The 24,502-nt window shown below is 41.5% G+C and overlaps 1 protein-coding gene and 1 pseudogene across 1 annotated transcript in view; both read left to right on the top strand.

The window, feature by feature from the left end:
* The window catches only part of NME9 (NME/NM23 family member 9), a 56,582-nt gene that overhangs the window by 31,274 nt on the left and 806 nt on the right, over positions 1 to 24,502 (top strand). The window contains exons 10-16 of the mRNA XM_089672891.1: positions 49 to 245; positions 3,886 to 4,030; positions 4,183 to 4,290; positions 5,656 to 5,807; positions 8,475 to 8,619; positions 10,356 to 10,588; positions 21,029 to 21,112. Of these exons, the coding sequence (XP_089529017.1) occupies positions 49 to 245; positions 3,886 to 4,030; positions 4,183 to 4,290; positions 5,656 to 5,807; positions 8,475 to 8,619; positions 10,356 to 10,588; positions 21,029 to 21,112 (1,064 nt within the window). The remainder of the gene's footprint in view (positions 1 to 48; positions 246 to 3,885; positions 4,031 to 4,182; positions 4,291 to 5,655; positions 5,808 to 8,474; positions 8,620 to 10,355; positions 10,589 to 21,028; positions 21,113 to 24,502) is intronic.
* Positions 21,820 to 21,935, top strand: LOC149474102 (U2 spliceosomal RNA; annotated as a pseudogene).

Raw genomic sequence — 24,502 nt, 5'->3', positions numbered from 1 at the left:
AATAAAAAATATATATATGCTTCTTTTTTTTTTCTTTTTTTATTACAGTTTACGAGCTCAGTATGGTACAGAGGTTCTTTACAATGCTGTACATGGGAGCAATGACCGTGAGCAAGCTAGCAGAGAATTAGCCTTCTTCTTTCCCACTTTTAAACACCAGCAACAACACATAGAAGCATCAACCTCAAAAAGTCCAGAGAGGACTCTTGCACTGATTAGGCCAGATGTCCTAAGAGACAGGAAAGGTATGTTATATGAATATACTATATGATACCAAATTTAGTTGAGTTTTTGCTGGTGGTGCTTGGAGAACTATTGCATGGGGTTCATAAGCAATAAACAGGGAAAGCTGAATGAGTACTTGTTTAACCACTTGACCCCCAGGCCAATTCTGACTTTCCTCTCCTTCATGTAAAAATCAGCATTTCTTTTAGGAAGGCTCCCCGCTGGCAGAACACAGTTACTCTTGAGGCAATTTTCCTTCACTTTCTGTCCCATAGTCAAAACAGGTATTGAGGGAAAATCCCAGCAAATTAAGAGAATTCCTCGGGGACCCCTAGTTCACCAGAACTAGTGTCCCCATTGGAAAATTTACCCTCTGTTACTTTTCTGGGGACAACCCAAAATTTTAGGTTTTCTTCTAGTTTCACTTTTGAGATTAATGGTAAACTTGACAAATAGAGGGTTAATTTTTCTAATGGGGGGAAATACATCAATAATAACATAATAGCTGTTCTAATTTCTCTCCACTCTGTCCAAAACTAAAAAAATTTTTGCCTTTAGTTATACTTTAACCACTTCAGCCCCGAAAGGTTTTTTGCTTTTCGGCACTGCACTATTTCAACTGGTAATTTTGTCATGCAGCACTTTACCCAAACGAAATGTATGTCCCTTTTTCATGCAAATAGAGCTTTCACCACTGGGTTTTTTATTTTTTGTGATATAAATGAATAAAAGATTGAAAATAAAAAAAATATATACTTTCTACTTTGTTATATATAAATATCCAATAAACTCAAATTTAGTAATACATTTAGGCCAAAATGTATTCTGCTACATGTCTTTGGTAAAAAAAAAATCCAGATACCTGTATACTAAGTGGTTTGTGTGAAAGTTATAGCATCTACAAACCTTGGTATATATTTGGAATTTACACAGCTTTTACTTTCTGACTGCCTATCCCATTTCTTGAGGTGCTAAAATTCCAGGTCAGTATAACCCCAAATGACCCCTTTTTGGAAAGTAGACACCACAAGGAATTTGCTGAGAAGCATGTTGAGTCCATGGAAGATTTTATGTTTTTGCCACAAATTTTTGGAAAATGATAAAAACATTTTATTTTTTTTACACAAAGCTGTCATTTATATGATATATTGCTCAAATATGCCATGTGTATATGTGGAATAACACCCCAAAACACATTCTGCAACTTCTCCTGAGTATGGGGATACCACATGTGAGAGACTTTTTGGCAGCCCAGACACATACAAGCTCCCAAAATCCAATGACCACCTTCAGGCTTTCAAAGGGCATATTCCCCCATGTCACTTCCTCACTACCTGGCCCTAAAATGCCAAGATAGTACAACCACCCTCAAAAATTACCCCTTTTTGGAAAGTAGACACCCCAAGGAATTTGATAAGAGGCATGGTGAGTATTTGGCAGATATAATTTTTGTAACAAGTTTTTGAAAAAGAAAAGAAAACGTACATTTTTCATTTTCTTTCTTCATTTTCCAAAAGCTTGTGGCAACAAATGAGATCTGCAAAATACTCACCATGCCCCTTAGCAAATACCTTGGAGTGCCTACTTTCCAAAAAGGGGTCCTTTGGGGATATGCTTCTACTATCCTGGAATTTCAGGGCCAACATTAGAAGCTTATGCTTATGTTTGATAAAATATAAAAGATGCAACGGCGGCAAACTACATACATTGTTAATATTCATCGGCTATGCTTTAAAAGCTTTTACAGGTTACCACTTTAGATTTATACAGGAGGACTAGTGCTACAATTACTGCCCTCGATCTGATGTTTGCGGTGATACCTCACATGCATGTTGCAATCTCTGTTTACATACTGACACAGGACCGACACTTCCGTTCACCTTTGTGTGTGGACACAGGGGAGGGCAGGGCTTATGTAAAAAATGAATTTTGTATTTTTTTATTTTAACACTGTCCCTTTCATTTTTTTTTATTGATCACGTTTATTGTTATCACAAGGAATGTAAAAATCCCCTATGATAGCAATAGGCAATGACAGATACTCTTTTCTGAGAAATCTGGGGTCTGTTAGACTCTAGATCACTTCTCTGCCCTTAAATGTATTTGATCACAGCAAGATCGGTGTGCTCAGATGCTCTCCCAATTTAAGAATGGCGCTGTTTATATCCGGCGAAACCGAAATTATGAAATGCTCATTGCATTATACCATAGAGATCATTGGAGCCATGCCGGTCGCTGATCATACTCTCTGATCAGTTCTATGATCAGCTGGTGGAACGTTCGGCTGCGTTCTTGGGTTTCCCAGTGGGACGGGAGAGCCTGAGAAAGCTGTGGAAGGCAGCGGGAGGTAAGTCCCGTCCCACTGCTTGTAAAAGCTATCCAGTGGCTAAATAAAAATTAGGATTGCTTTTACATGAAAGCTGACCGGCAGCTGAAAAAAACGATACCAAGATGATGCCTGCAGCTGCAGGCATCATCCTGGTATACCCACTCAAAGTCCAGCGATGTTCCAGTATGTTGCCGATCCTTGTTGGGCATATATGTAATGTTCTTATTTTTTTCATGAGAGTGTTATCACTGAAATGCATAAATCTCATTATCGTCTCATATCTATGCCTGGCCATGGCAGCAGAGAACAAGAGCATATGATGAATCGGGTCTGTGGACTAATATGACCACAATCTATTCTTTTTTGTAATGTTGACAGCTAGGCCCAAAAAAGTTTTAAATTAGGAAACCATGATAAGTTTCCATGTGAATAGTCTGGAAAGAACTGAATTTGGGTAGAAAGCGATGTATTATTGTGCGTTTAAATTGCTTTGGCCCAGAATCAATTGCTATAAATTTTCAGTGGAAAAACAGCAGAGGAAGTAAACGCCAGTGCTGGCAGTGAACGGGGCTGATTCTGCTAACACTGTGTTTTTGGGGACACTATACTAAGTGGGCACTAATATAGTTCTGTTGGTGATCAATATATTGATCTGTACAAACACTATACTAGTAATGGCGGTGATCAGCGACCTATAGTGTGAGTGCGATAGTGTGTGGGCTATCTAACGTTAGCTGACCCTGGCTGGGAGGGGAGTTAACTGACCCCGATGCTATCTAATGTCGCTAGTGGGAGTAACACAGTGATTAGTGAAAAATTCTATATACTGACACTGTACTAATGGCACTGGCTGGGTGACAGGGATTATCAAAAGATTAATAGGGGTGATCAAAGGGTTAAATGTACTAATCTTGTGTGTATGTATGTAAAATATAGTGCTTTACCCACAGTGTGGGACTGGCAAGGGGGATAGCGGGGGTCAGGTGCGCACTTACACCCAGTAACAGAAAGCGACGTAAGGGTATGTTGCTTTGCCCAGAGCTGCTGCTTGATTGTGGGTGGGTGGTCGGCAAGTAGTTGAAAAACTCACAAGCATATGTGTATCAAAGAGAGAAAGGTAGAGACCTTCACTGGTGTTCTTTTAGAAGCTGAAAAGGTTGCAGTGGTTTATGGGAATTCTTTATTCTTAACAAACATGAGATACTTCCTGTTCTTTATTGATAAGTTTGCAATTGCAGTGAACGCCCAATAGATGGCTCCCTACTCAACACAATAATGAGAATACAGAATACGGTCCATAAATGTTTCCTTCAACTGCTTTTTATTCACAGATGAAGTTTTGCAAAGTATCCAGGAGGCAGGCTTCTCTATAGCAATGCAAAAGGAAATTATGCTCAGTGAGCAACAAGTTGAGGAGTTCTACCGAGAACATGTAAATGAAGACTATTACCCAGCTCTTAAACAGCAAATGACCAGGTAAATAGTTTTACAAACTGCATTTATATTGTCCTTATTATAATAAAGCAGTCTGTTCAAACTGATTTTTTTCTGCTTGTTTTAATTAAATTTGTTATACTCCAAAGATATATTTTTTTTATTTGGGTATCATATGTATTATACCTTGACAGTGGTCCAGTTCTTGCCCTGGCATTGGTAAAGGACAACGCAGTAAAGCAATGGAGGAGTTTGCTAGGACCTGCCATCATCACAGAAGCATTAAATGAAGCACCAGACAGGTTAGACAACAATGTTATTTCATATCTTCTCAGAGAAGCACTGCGGCTAATGCAATATTTGCTCATGATAGTGTTATTTTATTTTTTTTGTTATTTTTCTCATACTTCTGTTTTTTTCTTGTTTTTTTTGTGTTGCATTAAAGGGAACTTGGCCAGGAAATAAAAAAAAATGCTGTCCAAGGTTAATAAAAGGAAAAGCAATAAACAGTTTGTGTGTTTTACCCATTTAGGGCAAACAAGCAACACATTTACGTAACTGCTGTCCCCTCTAGATGCTTGTGTTTGCCTACCCTTCCCTCCCTTTTGCTCTGTTCAGCTGCTAGGGTGAAAGTGAAACTACCTGGCAGTTCTGGATATTAGAACACGTGACTCTCTTCTGCTACAATTCAGCTGGAGATGGCACAACTTAGAACCTAACTCCAGCCACAGCTTTTTAGTTTCTTATAGATGAAGTGGATAAAGGGTAATGGGTACACAGATAAATTCAAAAACATTTTTTTGTAAATTGGAGAAGGGTTTGAAATTTTAACAAAGCTTATATTGTTTTCCTTACCCTAGTGACGATCACTCTCTTCATGTATTGTCTTGGTAAAATGGGAACTGGAAGTGGGAGAATATTTTCCCAATGGGGGTCACAGACAGAAATAAACAAAAACTCAAGAAAGTTTTAGGCTTTAAAGCTAAAGTATGGCCAAAAATGTTTTTGTATATTTGCACTGTAAAAATAAGTTACCTTTAATGCAGTGGCCCATCTCTGCCTGCTACAGCATTTGTTAAATTGTTTACTTTTACTCAGCCCGCAGTCTCCTGTTGGGATGGAACATCCTGTGCTGAGGCTTGTAGTTCTGACTGTAGTATAGATAAAACAGGGCTCTCTTGGCAATTCCTCCATTCAGATAAGTTCTTTAAAGGGAAGAGGTGCAGATCAACATCACAATATCCCTCCTCCAGTCACAGAACACCTTTCTATGAAAAGAATGCAAGGTTTATCTGAGTGGACAAAGTGCCAAGTAACCTTCACCAAGCAGTACAGCAGGAACTACAAGTCTCAGTGATCAGCATTCGGAGACTGCAGACTGAAAAAATGTAAAAGATTTAATAAATGGTGCAGCAGCCAGACATGGGATATACGTCATTAGAGGTAACTTATTTTTACTGTGCAAATGTACAAAAATGTATTTAGGCCATACTTTAGCTTTACGGAAATCAGTTGCTTTGCCCTAAGTAGGTGAGTGTCAAGAACACATGCACTAAATGCTACAATTTGATGCTCGTGTATAAAGTCTAGTCTGCAATTTATTTTGTCATGATGTTGTACAGTTTTTTTCTAAATAAATTTGTTTTGTGCATTGTCCCTATTTTCAGCTTGAGAGCTCGTTTTACTCCCACAGAGGGTGACATTAACCAGCTACATGGCAGTTCATCCCCATTGGACGCAGAAAAGGAAATTAACTTTTTTTTCCCAGTAGAGCATACCTTGGCAGCTATTAAACCTGATGCAATGGAAGAACACAGAGGTAAATGAGAAGAGGACAGCTTCAGAATTTGTGATTTAAAACCAACTCAACCTGTTTCTTTCTCTACACATGGTGGCAAACCTTTTTTTTTTTTACTGGCCTTGTAGTGAACTAATAATTGCTAGTTCCCTGCTTTTTATTATACCTGAATATGTCCAAATATTTGCATTCAGCTGTTCGATCTGTGAAGCATACAATTCAGGAATCCAGGCAGAAATGATTCTTACATTGTTTGATTCTCTGAAGGATGGAGAAATCTGCATTTACAGTATATAGGCATTTTGATATGCAATTCAGTTCACTTATCACTGCTCTTGTCATTGGTGTAGTGCCCTGATTCGTTAAAGCCCAGTAAAATATATAAGGCTATATTTTTTGGATCATAAGGCTGGATATATGACATTTGTTTGGGAACATTGTTAACCATAATTATAAATGCTACTTAAACCTTATATTATTTTAACATTTATTTAAAGCGTTCTCAGCTTCTAAAGTGGGAATTAGGTATTGCTATAGGAAGAACACTTTTTTATGATTTCAGATTGTCTGAAGCCATTTATAGTTAATGGACTTTCAATCATTGTAGGAACCTCCGGAGGGCATAGTCCAGCTCTCGATTGTGAGAGCTTGTTGAAATTTGCATATTACAGCACTCTGTGATTTGAGTGTTCTGTGTCATTTGGTTGGAAAACAAAGCTACTATGTAGACAATCAACAGCTATGACATATGACTGGCATATTGTTAACTGTTACATGGCTTCAGGACTGCACAAAATATATATGTTTTTAATTTCATTATTAAAATTAAGAAAACAGTGTTGCCTACTCTGTCCTCTCCCACCCCTCGCAAGATGTGGCAGCCTGGCAAAACAAGTATTAATTGGCATAGCTGTGGAAATGTGAATGTGTAGTTTGCCTGCTATGAAAACTAACAGCCTTCGATTTCAGTCAGCAAAGGAAACACAAAAAAGATTGCCTCCTCCACTTCTAAAATTACCAAACACCCAACTCTTCTGCTCACAGTTCTAGCAGAGATGTGGGTAACCCATTGCTAATGGGTTTATGTGCTACTTACCTGGGATTCAGGTACATTGAACATGCCATCAGTGTATGAGCAGATAAAAGGGACATCTTTGATAACTTTGGTAACTGAAATGGTCAAAACTCTGAATGACTAGCTCAGTGGGCTGGATATGCATTTGAAATAGACATTGAAGTTTTACTGTTTGACGCATGCCTTTCAAAATCTTTGTGATCAATCACCTCACTATCCATTTAGGAGTTTATTAGCAGAATCAGAAAAAAAGGTTTACATCCAACATGTAAGGAAAGAATTTGTTAGCTGTGAGCAGCTTAGGTTTTACAAATAGTAAACACAGTGAATAGACACTGTAGCCTATAAACCTTAGACTAAGGAGGGTGCAAACAGGATATACATTTTATCCAGCATGAGAGGTCCATGAAACTATCTTATATAGACTACAAATAGTGATCTGAAAGACCAGAGAGTATTGAAAAATGTCAGTGACTGTCAAGTTGAAAAGGAAATACGGTCTACAAAACATAAAAAAAATAGGGAAATAGAGTACAGAAGGACAAGTCAGGAGGGTAGGAAATGTAGGGAGTCTCAGGGGGTCTATTATCCAGCTCATAAGTCATTAGGATAGGAGAGAATTATTAAATCCTTGAGGCTGTGAGTAGGATATCCAGGTTTGCCAGATCTGAAGAAATTTGGAATTAGAATCTGTCAAAATTGCTGTAAGTTGTACATTGATCATGAATTCGGTAAGTCTGTTTTTAACTGCCTTGAAGTTTAACGTGGGTGTCTTTCATTCTCTGGCTATAGTTAATCTGGTAGTGGAAAATATATGACCAATCAGCTCTTGCTCTGAGCAAAAAATTTCTGTTATTGGTTTGTTCAATAATGCTTCATCAGGATTTTTACGGATATTTGTATGTATGAAGGAGTGAATAAAATTATAGGCCCTTATCCAAAGCCTGTTCACCACCGGACAAGTCCACCATATATAGCACACGGTGAACATGATATGCCTTTTAGCCCTAGGCTTAGAGCAACCCCAGTTAAAAATAAAAAATTTTCTCTGTTGGATCCAAAGGATATCTAGAGGGATAAGGACCAGGAGGGCTCGTAAGACATATAATAGTTTTGGAAGGTATGTTATTTTATTGGAACATAAAATAACAAACTTATAGCAAGAATCCAGCAATGAATTCAGTTGCATAAACAAGGGTGTGAGGCTTGCCTGGTCTAATGACTCATATGAAGGGGTTAGATTGATGCTTAAATAGGCTAATGTGGATGACCAATTGAAAGAATAAGCATTTCAGAGGACAACTAACGTACAAGGCTGTAGAGTGACTTCACCCTAGATTTACTTGGATTGATGTGTAATCTTGAGAATTGAGCAAACTGGGTTTCCAGTGAAAGTAAATTTGGTAGGGAGATGTGAGGAGAGATAAAAGACAACAGAATGTCATCTGCAAACAGATACCACCTCAAAATTAAATAACACCAATAAAGTAGATACTCTTTTTAGCTGAATGAAAGTTATTGAACTGTCCAGTACAAAGACAACACAGATGTTTGTGAGCTGTTGTTTGTATATTTCATAATGTGTAATTTACATAAGATACATGTTTTTACAGATGAAATCATGGAGAGAATTCAAGCTTCTGGATTTACAATTTCTCAGATAAAAGAGACTAATCTGAGCCAAGAGATGGCTGAGGAGTTTTACAAAGAACACACGGGGAAGCCATTTTTTGAACAACTTGTCAATTACATGTGCAGGTAGGGTTTATTAGTCATTAAGTAAGTGTGTATAATATTATCAGTAAGACACAGACAGATAGAAGATATTGTTCTTAAAGCGAAGCTCCACCCAAAAGGGCAAGTTCTGCTTTAAGAACTGCTCCCCCGCTCCCTATTAAGGATTGGCACCTTTGGGGGGCAGGGGGGAGCGAGTACCCGAATTTGATAGGTACCCGCTCCCACTTCCGGTCCGATAAGCGTAAGGTGTCCTCCCTCCCTGTAGTCTTTTGGGACACGTGACAGTTCCCAGAAGACTACAAGACCATTCATGAAGCGCAGAGCTATTCGCGCATGCACAGTGGGTACCTGGCTGTGAAGATGCAAGCAGTCACAACTGGGTGCCCACACTGAAGATGCCTCCTGGAATACAGGACGGCTGGTGAAACGGGCTGCGGGGGACACACTGCGGGACCGAGGGAAAGGTAAGAGCCTGTTTTTTAAAAATCAGCAGCTACAGTTTTAGTAGCTGCTGACTTTAATTTTTTGACAGGGTGAATGGAACTCCACTTTAAAGTGAACCTGTACTCCATTTTAAACATTCAGCATATGAACAAACGAGGTGGATGGAGGAATCCCAGCTGCTGGGACATTGTTTTATGACAGCTGCAGCTGCTGATTTAGGCAAATTTTCCAGTGTGTCTCTGCGAACAGAAGTCAATCAAATGATCATCTTTTGTCTAGTAGAGGCTGCCACATACTCATCGGAATTTGCCCGGTCCTCACTGAACTGGATGAATTTCAATCAGTGTATGGCCAGCCTAAAAGCCTTGCAGATACCAAAAAAGTCCTGTTATCATTTTTAACTGGAAAAGGACACTTCTGTGCCCCTATCTGATTTAGTTTTACTTTGTTAAAGGGGACAGACTTGTGCTTACTTCACGGCTAACCTTCACCAACTGCTGTGCCACTATCCAGCACAAAAGTGGCTTTTCTAGGTGATTGAGACAAAAACAGGCATCTTGTAACATCTAAGGAGTACAAGTTTACTTTAAGCATGCTATTTCAAGCCAACTGTCCATTCTGCTTAGAAGATTTGGGAGACTTTCTAGATTAGACATCTTTGCAACGATATCAGAAAAACGGTTTTATGGAACCGGAATCTATCAGAAATTTTATATCATGCAAAACATCTTCACAAGTATTTCTGTTACCATCTTTCTGTAAATAGAAGATTGCAATCAATATGCATGTCCTTTACCCAGAGCATCATTTCAACCTTATTCAGCACCATCTCATTCATATATTATGCATGTATGATTTTTATGCCATTAGTATAAAAATCTCCATATAATCAATATCAGCCGCAAGCATAGTAAGAACTGTCTTTTGCATGTGTAAAGATAAGCTAAATAGGATTTTTGCCAAAATCTGAATATTCAGTCCTAATTTATTATACTTCTGTGAGCTTACTTCTGATTTGTGTTCAGTTTTATTTCTATTGTCTGCATATGACTTTTTACTCTGCCAAAATAAATAAAACGAAATAAGGGGAAATCTAAATCTTTAAGAAGTAAGCCTGCACAATTATACTAATTTAGGACAGAATGTACAGATTCTTGCATATCTTCATATCTTGTCTAATTGTGAATGGCTCTCTTTAATTATTAGTTAAGTGTCATTCTGTTCGCTCTTACAATTTTTCCCTCAGTTCAGTTTCATATCATGATCATATGGTATGTGAAGTGTGACATATTTTATGTTTTGTTTCATTTCAGAGGTCCTTGCTTAATGATGATCCTTAGCAAAGAGAATGCAGTGCAGGAGTGGAGAGAACTGATGGGGCCCACAGACCCCACTATAGCCCAAACATCAGCCCCTGACTCTCTGAGGAGCTTGTTTGCCAAGAGCATTCTACAAAATGCAGTCCATGGCTCCTCCAACATTAATCATGCCACAGAAAAGATAAAGTTCATATTTGGTGACATTGATCTGGAAGGAAATATCAGTGGTAAGTTCAGTTAATGTATTATTGAAATTCCTTCTGTCTAGTATTGAAGGAAAACAAAACAGTTTGAAAAAAAAAGAACACCCCCTGATGTGAGGTCCAGGCTATTTTTTTGCTGTCAATGATCCACCAACTGTAGTAATGTCTGTTGATATACAAAAAATACTGTATATTTACTAACCGCATGGAATTGTAAATGCACTACACAGTGCCATTTTCCTTTGGCAAACTCCAATGGGAATAAACTCATCAGATGATGATGTACTGCAGAGCCAGATCTAGCCAGTCTGATGTGGGGGTGCAATAAAACATTTCAGGGGTGCAAAGGATGGAAAATCAACAGGGGAGTGTACAGGGGTCAGTATAGCAGTATACAGGGGGTCAGCAGGACAGAGGACATATAATAGTTTCAATAATAGGTTCCTGTACCCCTGAAGAACTGTCTTTTGTATGTTTAAAGATAACCTGTCTAAATAGGATTTTTACCAAAATCAGAATATGCAGTCCTAATTTATTATACTTGTGCGAGCTTACTTCTGATTTTTTTTTATTTGTTTGCCTTTGTTTTCAGTTTTATTTCAATTGTCTGCACATGACTTTTTACTCTGCCAAAATAAATAAAACTAAATAAGGGAAAATATAAATCTTTAAGAAGTAAGCCTGCACAGTTGTACTAATTTAGGACAGAGTATGCAGATTCTTGCGTATCTTGAAATCTTTTCTAATCATGAAAAAGGAAAACTTAAAAACAGTATAAACAATATGTAAACATTGACAATATTAATAATACTCATAACAAGTAATCTGCTTGGCTTTACAATTAAAAGTCAACACAGCATGGCAAAAATGTCAAAGACTAGGATTATTAAAGACATGGAGCAACCTGAGACAGAACAGAAAAGTTCTGTGGCTTGCCAGTAGGGGTCTTAAAGGGGGATTGAACAGAATCTGCGCCTATTGTATACAATGCACACCTATACCATAGTCCATGTACCCACAAAATACTAATTACTGTGCCACAACTGACCATCTCACAAATACAAATAAACCTCGGCACAGAGGAAATATTTTTATAAATTTAATGTTTCCATTACCTATGTTTCTTTATCACAGGACACAGAGCAGGCTATTCATGACTGTGTGGGTTATATGCCACCTATATGCTCCTGGAGCATACTTAAGGTCTTGTACAGTTCCTTTGAGAATCATGAACTTTAATCAGATCCATTCAGAAAGTTGTGAGCCAAAATGGATGGTACCCGAGCCTCGCTGGATAAGGAGAAAAATCCTTGGGGTTTGCCTGTAATGCAGCTCGGACGCTGGACCCCACGTAGATGGAAGCCTGTGCAGTATATATCTGACCAAGGAGCTTTCCAGCGGGGTGCTATACAGGTGTGAGAGTGGCCCCACATTATGGGGACCGAGTCCTTAAAGGTCTGTATGACAATGCCCTCTATGAGGGGTGAAGGTTGGTGCCTGGCTGTAGTCAGGGACCTGCATCAGGACTGGTAAGCTACAACTTTTTTTTTCTCTCAGAAAAAAGAAAACAAGTAGACAGGTTTTGGAGGGAAAAAGGGGAGTTTCTTGGTGCTATTGGCCAATCTGCCACCAGGAGGAGTGCTCACAGCATTTGGCTCCCTCCCCCCCCCAAAAAAATGTTATGCCTGCCTGTTGTTCTGGGTCGACCACCAGAGGGAGCATTTTTTAGATATAAGATTGCAGCCATGGGCACACACGATGGGGTGCATGCGCATTCAGTGGGCGTGCACAAGGATGACATGCACATGCGCAGAAGCGGCCGGAAGCGGAAGTCGTTCATGCTTATTTATCTAAGGGCATGGACACATGTGGGCTGCTGCTGCTGGTGGATTCCTGGTGGATTGGTGGATCGGGACACAGAGCAGGCTATTCGGTGGGGCACGTGAGTACTCTCCTGAGGGGAAGGGAGCATTGGCCAGTCAGACAGGAGCTGCCTTTGGTGGCCCATGAGGTCAGCAATTTGCATTGAATGTTTTTTTTTTAGCACACTATTTGCATAGCTGTCTCTTGTGGTCTGTATTTACTATTGGAGGTGCACAGGTTTTTACGCTAACTGAAGTAATGTCTTCGAGATTGTGGAGTGGGGGAGGCGCAGCAGGAAGGAGCTCTAACGTACCGCTGCCGGGTCCTGAGGAACTGAGCCGAATGTCCGCTGTAGTATCCTCTCCTAAGAGGTCAGAAGCGACTTGGCAGTCTGAGCCATTGCGTTTATCTAGCATTGTGGCTACTACTAGGGCATCTGCCTCGACATATGTAACCAAGGATGATTTGCTTTAGCCTTAGTGGGTTTGGAGGATAAGACCGCAGGGATGATTGCGTCGGTTTTTCAGGGGATTAAGAAGTGGGAGTGATCCCTGTCACTAGAACCACCAATCCTGGAGCAGGAATGGGTGGAACCTGAGGATAAAGAAGAATGGGAGGAAGGTCAGGCAGTAGAGTCAGTCTGAAGGGCCACAGCCTGAGGAGAAGCAGGTGGCCTCTGCCTCCCAATCTCAGAGGTTATTAAGTCCAGGACCTCACTGATATGGTACGATCTGGATTCAGGCTACCTCCGATAGAAACCTCTGATTTTTTTTATTCTTCTCTGGGCTCCTTGAAGCCTCCACAGAGTACTCAGGCCATTCCAGTGCATCCTCTTCTGGAGCAAATTATGTATGCTGACTGGGATTACCAAAACAGGATTTTTGTTCCACCAAAGAGGTTTTCTATTTTATACCCCATGGAAGAGAAGTTTGTTAAAAATGGGGTATGCCTGTAGTGTATGCAGCTGTTTCATCCCTTAATATATATTTTTAACATGTCCTGTGGATAATGTCCAGGTGTTCAAGCATCCAGCGGATAAGAAACTGGAGTCTCTCCTTAAGGCCTCCTTCTCCCTGGAAGGTTCTACCTCATAGCCAGCAGTGGCAGTTATTGGCATTTGCCAGAGTCTTTCTGACCGTGTCAAACAACATCAGTGCAGGGGGAATACTCAGCTGAGGATTTGCAGGATATTCCATGTGCTTTATGTTTTGCGGTTGATGCTCCTCAGGATTCAATTTAGCAAATTTCACACTTGGCCCTCTTATCAGTTTATATGCACAGGGTTTTGTGGCTAAAGAGTTGGTCGGCAGAACTGCCCTGCAAAACATTATTGGCAGGTTTTCCCTTTCATGGAGAGCTGCTGTTTGGGGAAGATTTGGACAAGTATATCCAAAAGATTTCAGGGGGAAAGAGTTCTCTTCTACCCTTTAAAAGGAAATCCAAGAGCCCTTTTGTTAAGGGGTCAGGGGGTTTGGTTGCTGGCCCCTCATCTACCATTCAGTTGTTCCAGGGATAGAACTCAGAATCAACACCCGAGGAGGCCCTGGGTACAAAAGTCATCCAAGGCAGATCCAAAGTCCATCTCCTTATGAAGGGGTGCCCCCACTCTTTCGAGAGGGGGAAGGCTTTTGAATTCTGTTGCTGCCTGGAGGTCTCTAATTCAAGACAAGTAGGTCATTTCCACGATTTCAATGGGGCACAGCCGATTTCCCCAGTTTCTAAAATCAAATGTATTTCGAGTTCATAGCATTACTGTTTGGGCTGGCCACGGCTCCCAAAGTTTTCACAAAAACTCTTGCTCCAGTGTTGGGGCTGCTCAGATCTCGGGAGCTATCGGTCATAGGTTCTCTAGACGATCTGTTGCTCAGAGGTAGGTCAGTGCCAGGTCTGAAGCAGGATGTGGTCCTTTTGATGCAGATCCTGGAACAGCTGGACTCGGTACCTCCTTCTCCTCTCTTCTCCTCCATGCAGAATAAAAAATATGAAAGACCAATAGTGCCTTATCCTTATAAAACATCTGTCTATTAAAACCTAAAAATGGCCATTCACATGAAAAGATGCTGCATTGCACCACATATATTCAGCATTATAAACCATTACATGGATCCATATGCATGGATGCAAGTATTAAGAGTTTCTGGGGTTTCTGGGAGTTTGAGAAGTTGGCCCTGGAGCCAGTACAGAGCCTGAAGTATTTGGGGATGGTCCTAGAAACAATTCAGGCAAAAGTATTTCTGCCTCCAGAGAAACGTTGTTCCCTCAAGAACAAGGTTTGTAGTTTAAAAGCCAAGAGGTATTCTTTAATTCGCCTCTGTATGAGGTTGCTGTGGAAGATGCTGTCCTTGTTCAAGGCTATTCCCTGTTCCCAATTCCACTCTAGACCTCTGCAAAGGAACATTCTGACCGTTCGGAACAAGAAGGTTCTGGCCCTGGATTACTGTATGTCTCTTTCTCCTGAGGTACTGCAAAGCCTGAATTGGTGGTTGATGATTCACAATTTGGAGAGAGGGAGATCCTTTCAGCCAGTGGTGTAGAAATTGGTAACCACCAATGGCAGCCTCTCAGGTTGGGGGCTGTCCTGGAGGAAGCCACATTTCAGCGAATGTGGCTTCCACTGGAAAGGGTTCTACCTATCAATATCCTGGAATGTGGGAGAACTTGCAAAATCCAGGGTGTTCAAATATTTCTGTTCCTCACTGTAGAAGCCCAAATCCTAAAGGATAAGGAAGTATCGGATTTGGTCATCCCCATTATGTTGGGTGCTAGAAAGGTAGTCTCTAAGAACATTTATTACAGAACTTGGAAAGCTTACATTTCCTGGTGTGAGGTTCGGAAATGGTACACACGAAAATATGTGATTGGTAGGATTCTGTCGTTTCTTCATACAGGGTTGGAGAAAAAATTGGCTGTTGGTACCATTAAGGGACAGGTTTGAGCATTAGCTGTTTTTTTTCCAGAGGTCCATTGCGTCTCACTCTTTGGTTCGCACTTTTTTTTTTTTACAAGGAGTAATGTGTATTACTCCTATCAGGTTACCTTTGTATCCTGGGGACCTGAACTTGGTTTTGGAGGTTTTGCAAAAACCACCATTTTAACCTATTAGGGAGATTGCACTGGCCCTGTTGACTCGTAAGGTTTTGTTTCTAGTAGCAAGCACTTTTGCGAGAAGAGTGTTGGAGCTGGCAGCTCTTTCTTGCAGAGAACCATTTCTGGTTTTGCATTAAGATAAGGTGGTGTTGCGACCTCAACCGACTCTTTTTTTACCAAAGGTGGTTTCTTGGTTTCATCTTAATCAGGACATTGTTCTGCCTTCATTCTTTCCTAGGCCTCAGTCAGCAAGAGAAAGATCTTTGCATACCTTGGATGTAGTACGCGCTGTAAGGTTCTTCTTGAAGGTGACGGCACAGGTTTGGAGGTCAGATACTCTGTTCGTGCTGCCAGAGGGGCCTAGGAAGGGGCAGGCAGCATCCAAGGTGACTATTTCATATTGGATCCGACAGTTGATCGTTTAATGGACAAAAACAAACAAGGGCGTACTCTCATCGTGCATTACCATGGTACACCACGTATTTATTGTGTAATCAAATGGATATAAACTCACAAACCAAAGGAGAATAAAAGCAGAATAAATAGTCCAAACCCCCTTCCTCAGAGCAGCTCTGAGGAAGGGGGTTCATCTCCCGAAACGCGTCAGTTTATCCCTATTTAGGGCACAGCATTGCATTGACTGCCACTGCGGACTATTTATTCTGCTTTTATTCTCCTTTGGTTTGTGAGTATATATCCATTTGATTACACAATAAATACGTGGTGTACCACGGCAATGCACAATGAGAGTGTGCCCTTGTTTGTTTTTGTCCATTAGTATCCAGATTTCCTGATCTTTGAAAGACTGCACCTCTTCGTTTAGCATTCTGCATTTCTTCCAGTCTGCATGAGGATTTGAGCGCTGGTTTCATTTGTTTATTGTTGATCATTTAAGCCTATGGTTTGAAACGTAAGGTCCCACCCTTTTGGGTGAAGGCACACTCTACTAGGAGTGTGGGGGCATCTTGGGCAATCCACCATCAGGCATCAGTGGCAAGGGTTTGCAAGGCCGCTACATCATCTACGGTTCACACATTCACAGGGTTCTACCAGGTGGGTGTCAGAGCCATGGATGATTCTGCCTTTGGCTGCAGTGTTTTACGGATGGCTGAGTAGGTCATGAGGGATTATTGATGGTGGCTATCATGGTGTCACCCTCCTCTCAAATTTCTTTATTGCTTTAGGACATCCCACATAATTATGAATATCCTGCTCTGTGTCTTGTGATGTACAATAAAGAAAACTGGATTTTTTTTCTACATACTTACCTGTAAAATCCTTTTCTTGGAGTACATCACAGGACACAGAGGTCCTGCCCCTCTGTGAAAAACTAAAGTACTTCCTGTGTAGGAGGGGTTATATAGGGGAAGATCTCCTGTCTGTTTGGTCGGCCAGTGTCTATTCACCTGTAGGTGGCATATAAGCCCAGTTTTGTATGGACACAAAAATGATATTTTTGTCTTGGGCACCGGCCAAAATCCGATCCATATCTGGAAAATGTCTGCTCTAAATGCACTGTCAGCTGTGGCCGGCAGCAGTGATCAGTGTATTCTGATGGCCACTGTCAGAGTACAATACCTCCAGTGGGAGTGATTTGAATCCTTGAAACCTCAAATGTGTGGATGGGGGGGATTGACTTCCCCACCACTGGATTCTGATGTAAGGGGGCACTCTGCTGGATTCTGGGTGGAGTGCTCCCTTACATCAGCATCTGGCAGAGTGCTCCCTCACATCATCATCAGGCAGAGTGCTCCCTCACGTCAGCATCTGGCAGAGTGCTCCCTCACATCAGCATCTGGCAGAGTGCTCCCTCACATCAGCATCTGGCAGAGTGCTCCCTCACATCAGCATCTGGCACAGTGCTCCCTCACATCAGCATCTGGCACAGTGCTCCCTCACATCAGCATCTGGCAGAGTGCTCCCTCACATCAGCATCTGGTAGAGTGCTCCCTCACATCAAATCCAGTGGAGTGCTCCTTCACATCAAATAAAGTGGAGTGCTGCCTTACATGAGAATCTGGCAAAGTGCTCCCATACATCAGAATCAGTGGAGTGCTCCCTTACATCAGAGCCTTGCAGAATGCTCCCTCATATCAAATCCAGTGGAGTGTCCCCTTACATCAGAATTAGACAGAGTGCCCCCTTACATCAGAATCTGGCAGTGTGCTCCCTTACATCACAGCCTTGCTAAGTTCCCCTTGCATCAGAATCCGGCAGAGTGCCCCCTTACATCAGAGCCTTGCAGAGTGCCCCCTTACATCAGAGCCTTGCAGAGTGCCCCCTTACATCAGAGCCTTGCAGAGTGCCCCCTTACATCAGAGCCTTGCAGAGTGCCCCCTTACATCAGAGCCTTGCAGGGTGCCCCCTTACATCAGAGCCTTGCAGGGTGCCCCCTTACATCAGAGCCTTGCAGAGTGCCCCCTTACATCAGAGCCTTTGAGAGTGCCCCCTTACATCGGCATATATGGAAGAACTCTCTTTTTTGATGGATTTTAAAAGCACAGACAGAACCAATGAAATCATTGATAAAGTAAAAACTTTACAGACCGTGTTTTATTCATACAAAGTGTTAAAAAGAACATATAAACACAAAAAATTGCTGTTGCAATAAATGCATAGGTGAGAGAAACAAAGAATGATTTATGCATGCACTTGATGTGTTTTGAGACAAACAATCTATTCTGCAGACGTGCTTAAACACGCATGATACCTGTAATAAATTTATAATTATTATCACATTGCCATATATCTCCAAACCAAGTTACAATTTCAAGTGTATAAATTCAACTTACATGGCCCCACATAGGGACAGAGAACATGAAGAAACCTCCAATTGGCTATAAGGTAGCTGTGGCCAATATTTCCAAGGTCCTCCTAAGCAAATGAAGAAAGAAAGAGACAAGGAAAAGGACAGAAAACGCTGCCCCACTCGTCTTCAAGAGAAACCACTTTGCAGCCCCAATGGGGCGACAAATAGGAATGCCCAGTTCCAATTGATGACTTCTATGGAAATATATAAATGAGCAATAAAAAAAAAAAAATCGGACAAAGAATAATGGTGCACATAAACATGAAAAAAGCCAACGTCAAAAAAAGATGCTTACTAGGAATGGGAATGTGAAAGATCATGCTTAATATTAGATAGTAGTATATTGTCAAAATCCTAGTGGGAAGGGAGAGTTCTCTGATATTGCTGAATCTATAAAAAAAAATATCACAAATGCTTCATTCATTAAATGGCATATTAACATGCCACTAAAACACTCCCAAACTGTCCACAAAGTGAGACCTACCAAGTCAGAGGAGATGATGAATGACCTGTCCATTGGCTGCACATGCCACTTTTGGACCCACAAGATGGCATTTATATAGCACATTGATGGCTTGGAATTGCACCAATCATAGTCCATTATGAGTAAACTTATTAAGGGCAGCCTATTGCCCCATGGAGGGCTGCGGCGGTCACTCCCTGACTGCGAGGCATGCGGTGTCACCGCGCACACCATCAGCGAGATGTCGTCTCACATCAACCCAACGACGATTCACAAAGCAGACCCAAAGAGATGAGAGGCCTGAGAGAGGACAACCAAGCTTCTCTTTGATGGAAACTACCGCCACGTTATCCCCTGGGTCATAGAAGCCGCCCAAACCCAGAAAGCCAGGAATAGCGGCCCCTGTGTGCCCGGGAGACAGAAGGACAGCAACAAAACAAAACAAGGGAACTGGAAACAAGAAAAACAACAAAAAACAATAGATAAGGAAAAGGGGGGGGGGACTGGAGATTATGGCAATCACATTCACATAATATAGCATGTACAATAAATAGCACATTTAGATAAACAACAGAGCAACATCAAAGTGAAAATGAAAAAAACTTTTTAAATGTTTATGCAGCAAACACCCCAAAATTATTATATATTCAATGGCAAAAAAGGAATAACTATATTATAGTGAGAAATTTAGGATCACAAAAATGCCCATAAAAATGAATAGGAAATCAAGGATCCTTTCACACCCTCCTGAAACAAAGCCTTCCAAGAAAGGCCTAAAAGACATGAATTCATTGAGGCTAGGGAAAGTAGTGGCATTTAATCTGTGAATGCATCTGAGCTCATTTTGAAGCAAACTCTTATTCCAATCGCCACCTCGTGGACTATGATGGGCAAAATTAAAAATGTAATCTTGGGAAAAACACCCACATGAAGGCCAGCTGTATGGCGTCCCAATGGTACCTCAACATCATTAGATTTCATACTGGAAATGTGACGATAGGCCCGACACCAGAATTCCGATTTTGTTTTTCCTACATAAAAACAACTGCAATCACAGTTTAGCAGGTAAACTACACCTTTTGGTTTGCAGTTACCATAATGTTTAGGCATAAACTTTTCCCCATTGGGTAAAAGAACTGATTTGTTTGGGTTCATGTAGCGGCAATAGTTACATCTGCCGCATGTGAACGTACCTCGATATTTACAAGGATCTTGACTTCCTTGTGATTTGTACTCACTATGTACCAAGTGGTTCCTAACTGAGTTTAAAAGTAAAATTGGGAGTTTCAGATACAAATTTGTTGATCGTAGGATTGATGGTCAAAAGGTGCCAATATTTTTGCACATTCTTTCTAAATTGCATATATTGATTCGAGAATTTGGTTATTATTCGGACATGACTATTATCTTTTTTGGGAATATATTGGGTTATTGTATGAGAGGATTGTTTAATTATAATTAACATATTCACTTAGAGCAGGGGTGTCCAAACTTTTTTCAAAGAGGGCCAGATTGGATGAAGTGAACATGGTGGAGGGCCGAACATTTTTCCGAACATTCTTTGAACCATTACAATTAAATGCAAATAAATTATTTTATGCCAAGTTAATTGCAAACGACATACTTGTCATTTCATAACATTAAGATCAACTGACAGCTGAGTTTTCACAATGTATTGAAAATAAATTTTAAAAAAACTTACCTGCACTAATGTGAAGGGTGAAAAAGGTAGCTGGAGCTGAAGTCTCTGCTCGGCAGCCGGGAAGAGAAGAGAAACACACTTCACGCTGGAAGCCCGGCCCTGACGTCACCGCCCTCTGTCGCTCCCAGCGTGGCGCAGTCACGCATGCGCACTGCTCTCAAGCAGAAGACTGTCTGCCACAGAAGGGAGGGCCGTGCGACAGCCGCATTTACACAGACCAGGGAGAACGCGCTGCAGTCAGGCATGCGCACTGCCCTCTGCTCTCAAGCAGAAGACTGTCTGCCATAGAAGGGAGGGCCGTGGGAGGGCCACATTACACAGAGCAGGGAGGGCTGTTGGAGGGCCGTATTAAACCGACCCCCGGGCCGTAAATGGCCCGCGGGCCGGACTTTGGAGATGCCTGACTTAGAGGGAATAGTTTAACCAGGAATATAGTATTAATATTTTTGTTACAAGTCATGGACATATCCTTAGGTTGCAGGTTTACAGATGGAGTTTTCATTATAGTGTATCTAAATCCATGTCATGTTTGTTCCACAGGGACCAGTATTGAAACATCCAAAAACAATACTGCTGAAGACATTGAACAAAGTGAAGAGAACAATGAAAGTGCAGCCCTCCAAGGTAACAGTGAAAGGTCAAATTACACTGTTAATTCTTTAAAGACTACTGATAGGCAGCAGCACTCACTTGGAATCCCCACCCACCAGCTTTGAGAAACTAAACCGCCATAAGACGTCCACTACTCACCTTATGACTGCCCATCTTTGGAACCTCATTGGTTTTATCATGCTGGTGCATTCAAGTCATGGAAAACTATTGAAAAACAGTAGCTTTTCAAAGAAAGTTGTGTAAAACCATGTTCAAGCAGAGATTAAACAGGGATTGGCTGGGATTCCGAGCATAGCACTTTTGAACAGCAGTGGGGAGGCAGACATAGAATTTAAAGTGGTTGTAAATCATAGACATGAAATATGAACAAAGCATATCCCTCAATAGTGTGTACTTGTCCCAATTAAAAAAGCACTAAGTGCCATTTCTGTCTGCTGCTTTGTTCCTCTGCTATCGGCATGAATCACTTCTGACAAGTTTTCCTAACACCAAGAGAAAATTAGGGACAGGGGAGGGACCTCCAGTAGATTGACAGCTTCAGCTCAGCTCCTGTGATCTGTGTGGAGGAGGGTGTGTCTCTTCCCTCCAATCAGATCTCAGAGCTCTTCTCACTGAGTTTAACTTCAGTTTCCCGCCCCCTGTTCTGAACTCCAGGACCAGGTGAAAATAAAGGGAAAAAAAATAAATGCAGCCATGACATTTAGCATTTGTAAGCTGAAATCGCTTCTCGGCCTTTTGGCTAAGATCAAGTGTAGTATCTGTTCTTATCAGTGTCCAGTGGGGGTGCTCCCGACCATTCTAGCTTTGCGGGGATGGTTGTTGTATAGTACCCTCACTGGTATGATGGGGGTCCAGAAGGCTGGACCGGAGGGACAGAAACCAGGGGGCGCCACGATACGCTCTGGGACCTTGGGAGTAATTCCTCTGGGAAAGCTGGAAAGACCCAGTACCTCCTGATTTGGACGGATCTACCTTGGTCTGGCCTGGAGCTGGGGACGCAAAAAGTCCGCAAACTCAGTGCCCCCTGGGGAAGACGCTCTCAGGGGTGTCACTAGTAACACTTGGGTGTGGGACCCCACGGTGTGAAGATGACACATGGCCACTGTTTTTCACTTCTTTTTGCACAGCGCCCTAAGGACCAGGTCTTTTGGCTAAGTCCGGGGCAATTTTTGCTACAGGCCTCAGGGCCTGGTCTGTGCACTATTAGGCACGGTACCACTTTTTTATTTTTTATTTATTTATTTAACCACTCCCACGTTTTGTCACTTTTTCTGTTCTTATGTGTGTGTTTTTCACGGATGGAGGGTGTGGGTCCTCGGGCCTTACCTGAAGTCTAGGGGGAGGATGTGTGGCCCTACGGTTCCTTCCTCCCCTGATCCCTAGGGGGTTTTCTCTTTGGGAGAACCCCCTTGCCTAGTACTGGATGTCCGGCTTCGGCTGGGCATAAGGAACGGTGGTCCACCAGGCCTTTTGGCCAGGAGGACCAAATGGGAACCTTGTCCCTGTCAGGAGCTTCGTGCCCCGGGGGATCGGGTGAACGGTCCAACCCTTCCGGGGGTAGGACAAACACACCCCTAAGTGCACTTTTTCGTGTGGTGTTTTGCACTTGCACATTTTTTGTGAACACTTACGGGTTTTTTCGTTATAGTTGCACGTTTGCGGACTTAAAAAAAAAAAAAAAAAATTTGTAAGCTGAAATATATTACATTTTTTATTTGGGGTTTAATACCACTTTACATAGTTAGTCTGGCTGAAAAAAGACAAAAGTCCATCTAGTTCAACCATAAAAAAAAAGTTATAATCCTATACCCACAGTTGATCCAGAGGAAGGTAAAAAAAAAAACAGCAAAGCATGATCCAATTTGCTCCTGCAGGGGAAAATATTCCTTCCTGATCCCCCGAGAGGCAGATGCATATTCCCTGGATCAACTTTACCTATACATGTTAGTATCCAGTTATACTGATAACAATATAAACAAAACTATTATGAATTGTTTCTGTTCATGACTGCTTAGTGTTTTGACACTGTGATTGGCCCACAGCTATCACATGGTACTTGACACCCTGTACCATGTGATTAGCTGTAGCCAATCACAGCATGTCAACAGACAGCAAGCTGTCATGAATGGAAAGCCAATGCTAGCCCTGAGCTGATACCCTCAACATCATTGAACCTGGCATATTTATTGGGGTGCATGCCTCTCCAACACTTTTCTTCTACCCTCTCTTCTAACTGTAGTCCAACTACTTACCCTGGCTCCTGTATCAATATTTCTCCACTCTCCCCTAAACTGACCCCAGTAAGCACTAGATAGCTGCAGTCCAGAGTCCTCTTCAAGTTGTTAATGCTGTCAGTTAATACTTTAGATCTAGAATCTGGGTTTCCAAGCAAAAATTATTCTGACATCTTGCACAACAGTATTTGCCCTTGAATGGTTGCTCAGGGAGCTTAAACATGGAGAAGGATGTGCTCGTGTTACATTACTACTCATGAAGGACATTTTTATCAGCCATCTCACAGTGCCCTGCAGTTTTCCCCTTGCACTTACAGCATGCAACATTTTTTAGCTCCCACCCATTATAACAGTGCCCAAAAGCTACCACAGTCCCCAGTAGCTGCATCAGTTTGTAGCAGTCATCACAGTGCCCGCAGATTATTAGCACAGTGCCAAGCAGAATGTTATCACAATGCCCTGCAGATTGTTATCACACTTCCCAGCAGACTGAATCACAGTGCCCTGCAGATTGTTATTACAGTGCCCTGCAGATTGTTATTACAGTGCCCTGCAGATTGTTATTACAGTGCCCTGCAGATTGTTATCCCATTTTAGGGAGCTGTGAAGTGATTTAAAGATATCAGTCTAACTTGTCTCTCTATTAACAGGCCCCACATGGTGCCTCTTCATAACTATAGATCTTTTCAAAGATGGTCCTACATAGAGTATACTCAGTATAGCAATCTTCTAAATAAAATGTTAAGTGCACTTTCAGAACATTGTTTTTATTTACTTGCCAACTCAAAGCTCAAAAACCTACTCTGCTGAAATCCATGGATTTTAGATACTTGACCTACTGCATTTTTACACCCTGGTCTGTTCCTGAAACAACTGCTCCAAGCCTCTACTAGAAAAGTGTGACGAAGGGAGATGGACTTATTTTCCCAGAAGAAGGACTATCTCCCATCCCACAACAGCTCACTCTAGGCCTGTGGGTAGCTGTTGCAGCAAGAGAGCTGGATGTAAACACTTGTTGAGTTAAACAGGTTACAAGATTTGAAATGAATATGTCTACATATTGGTAAGGGATACATATTGCATTGTAGAAAGAAGATTGAAATGTGAGCATTTTGAATTATTATATGAAATCTTTATTTTACAAACAAGCATTTAATAAAGGGGCTTT

The sequence above is a fragment of the Staurois parvus genome, unplaced genomic scaffold (assembly GCF_062004578.1).
Source record: "Staurois parvus isolate SC_StPar_1 unplaced genomic scaffold, SC_StPar_1.0 ptg000011l, whole genome shotgun sequence".
Lineage (NCBI taxonomy): Eukaryota > Metazoa > Chordata > Amphibia > Anura > Ranidae > Staurois > Staurois parvus.
Note: the sequence above shows the minus strand (reverse complement) of the source record. Positions and strands in the feature narration are given on the sequence as shown.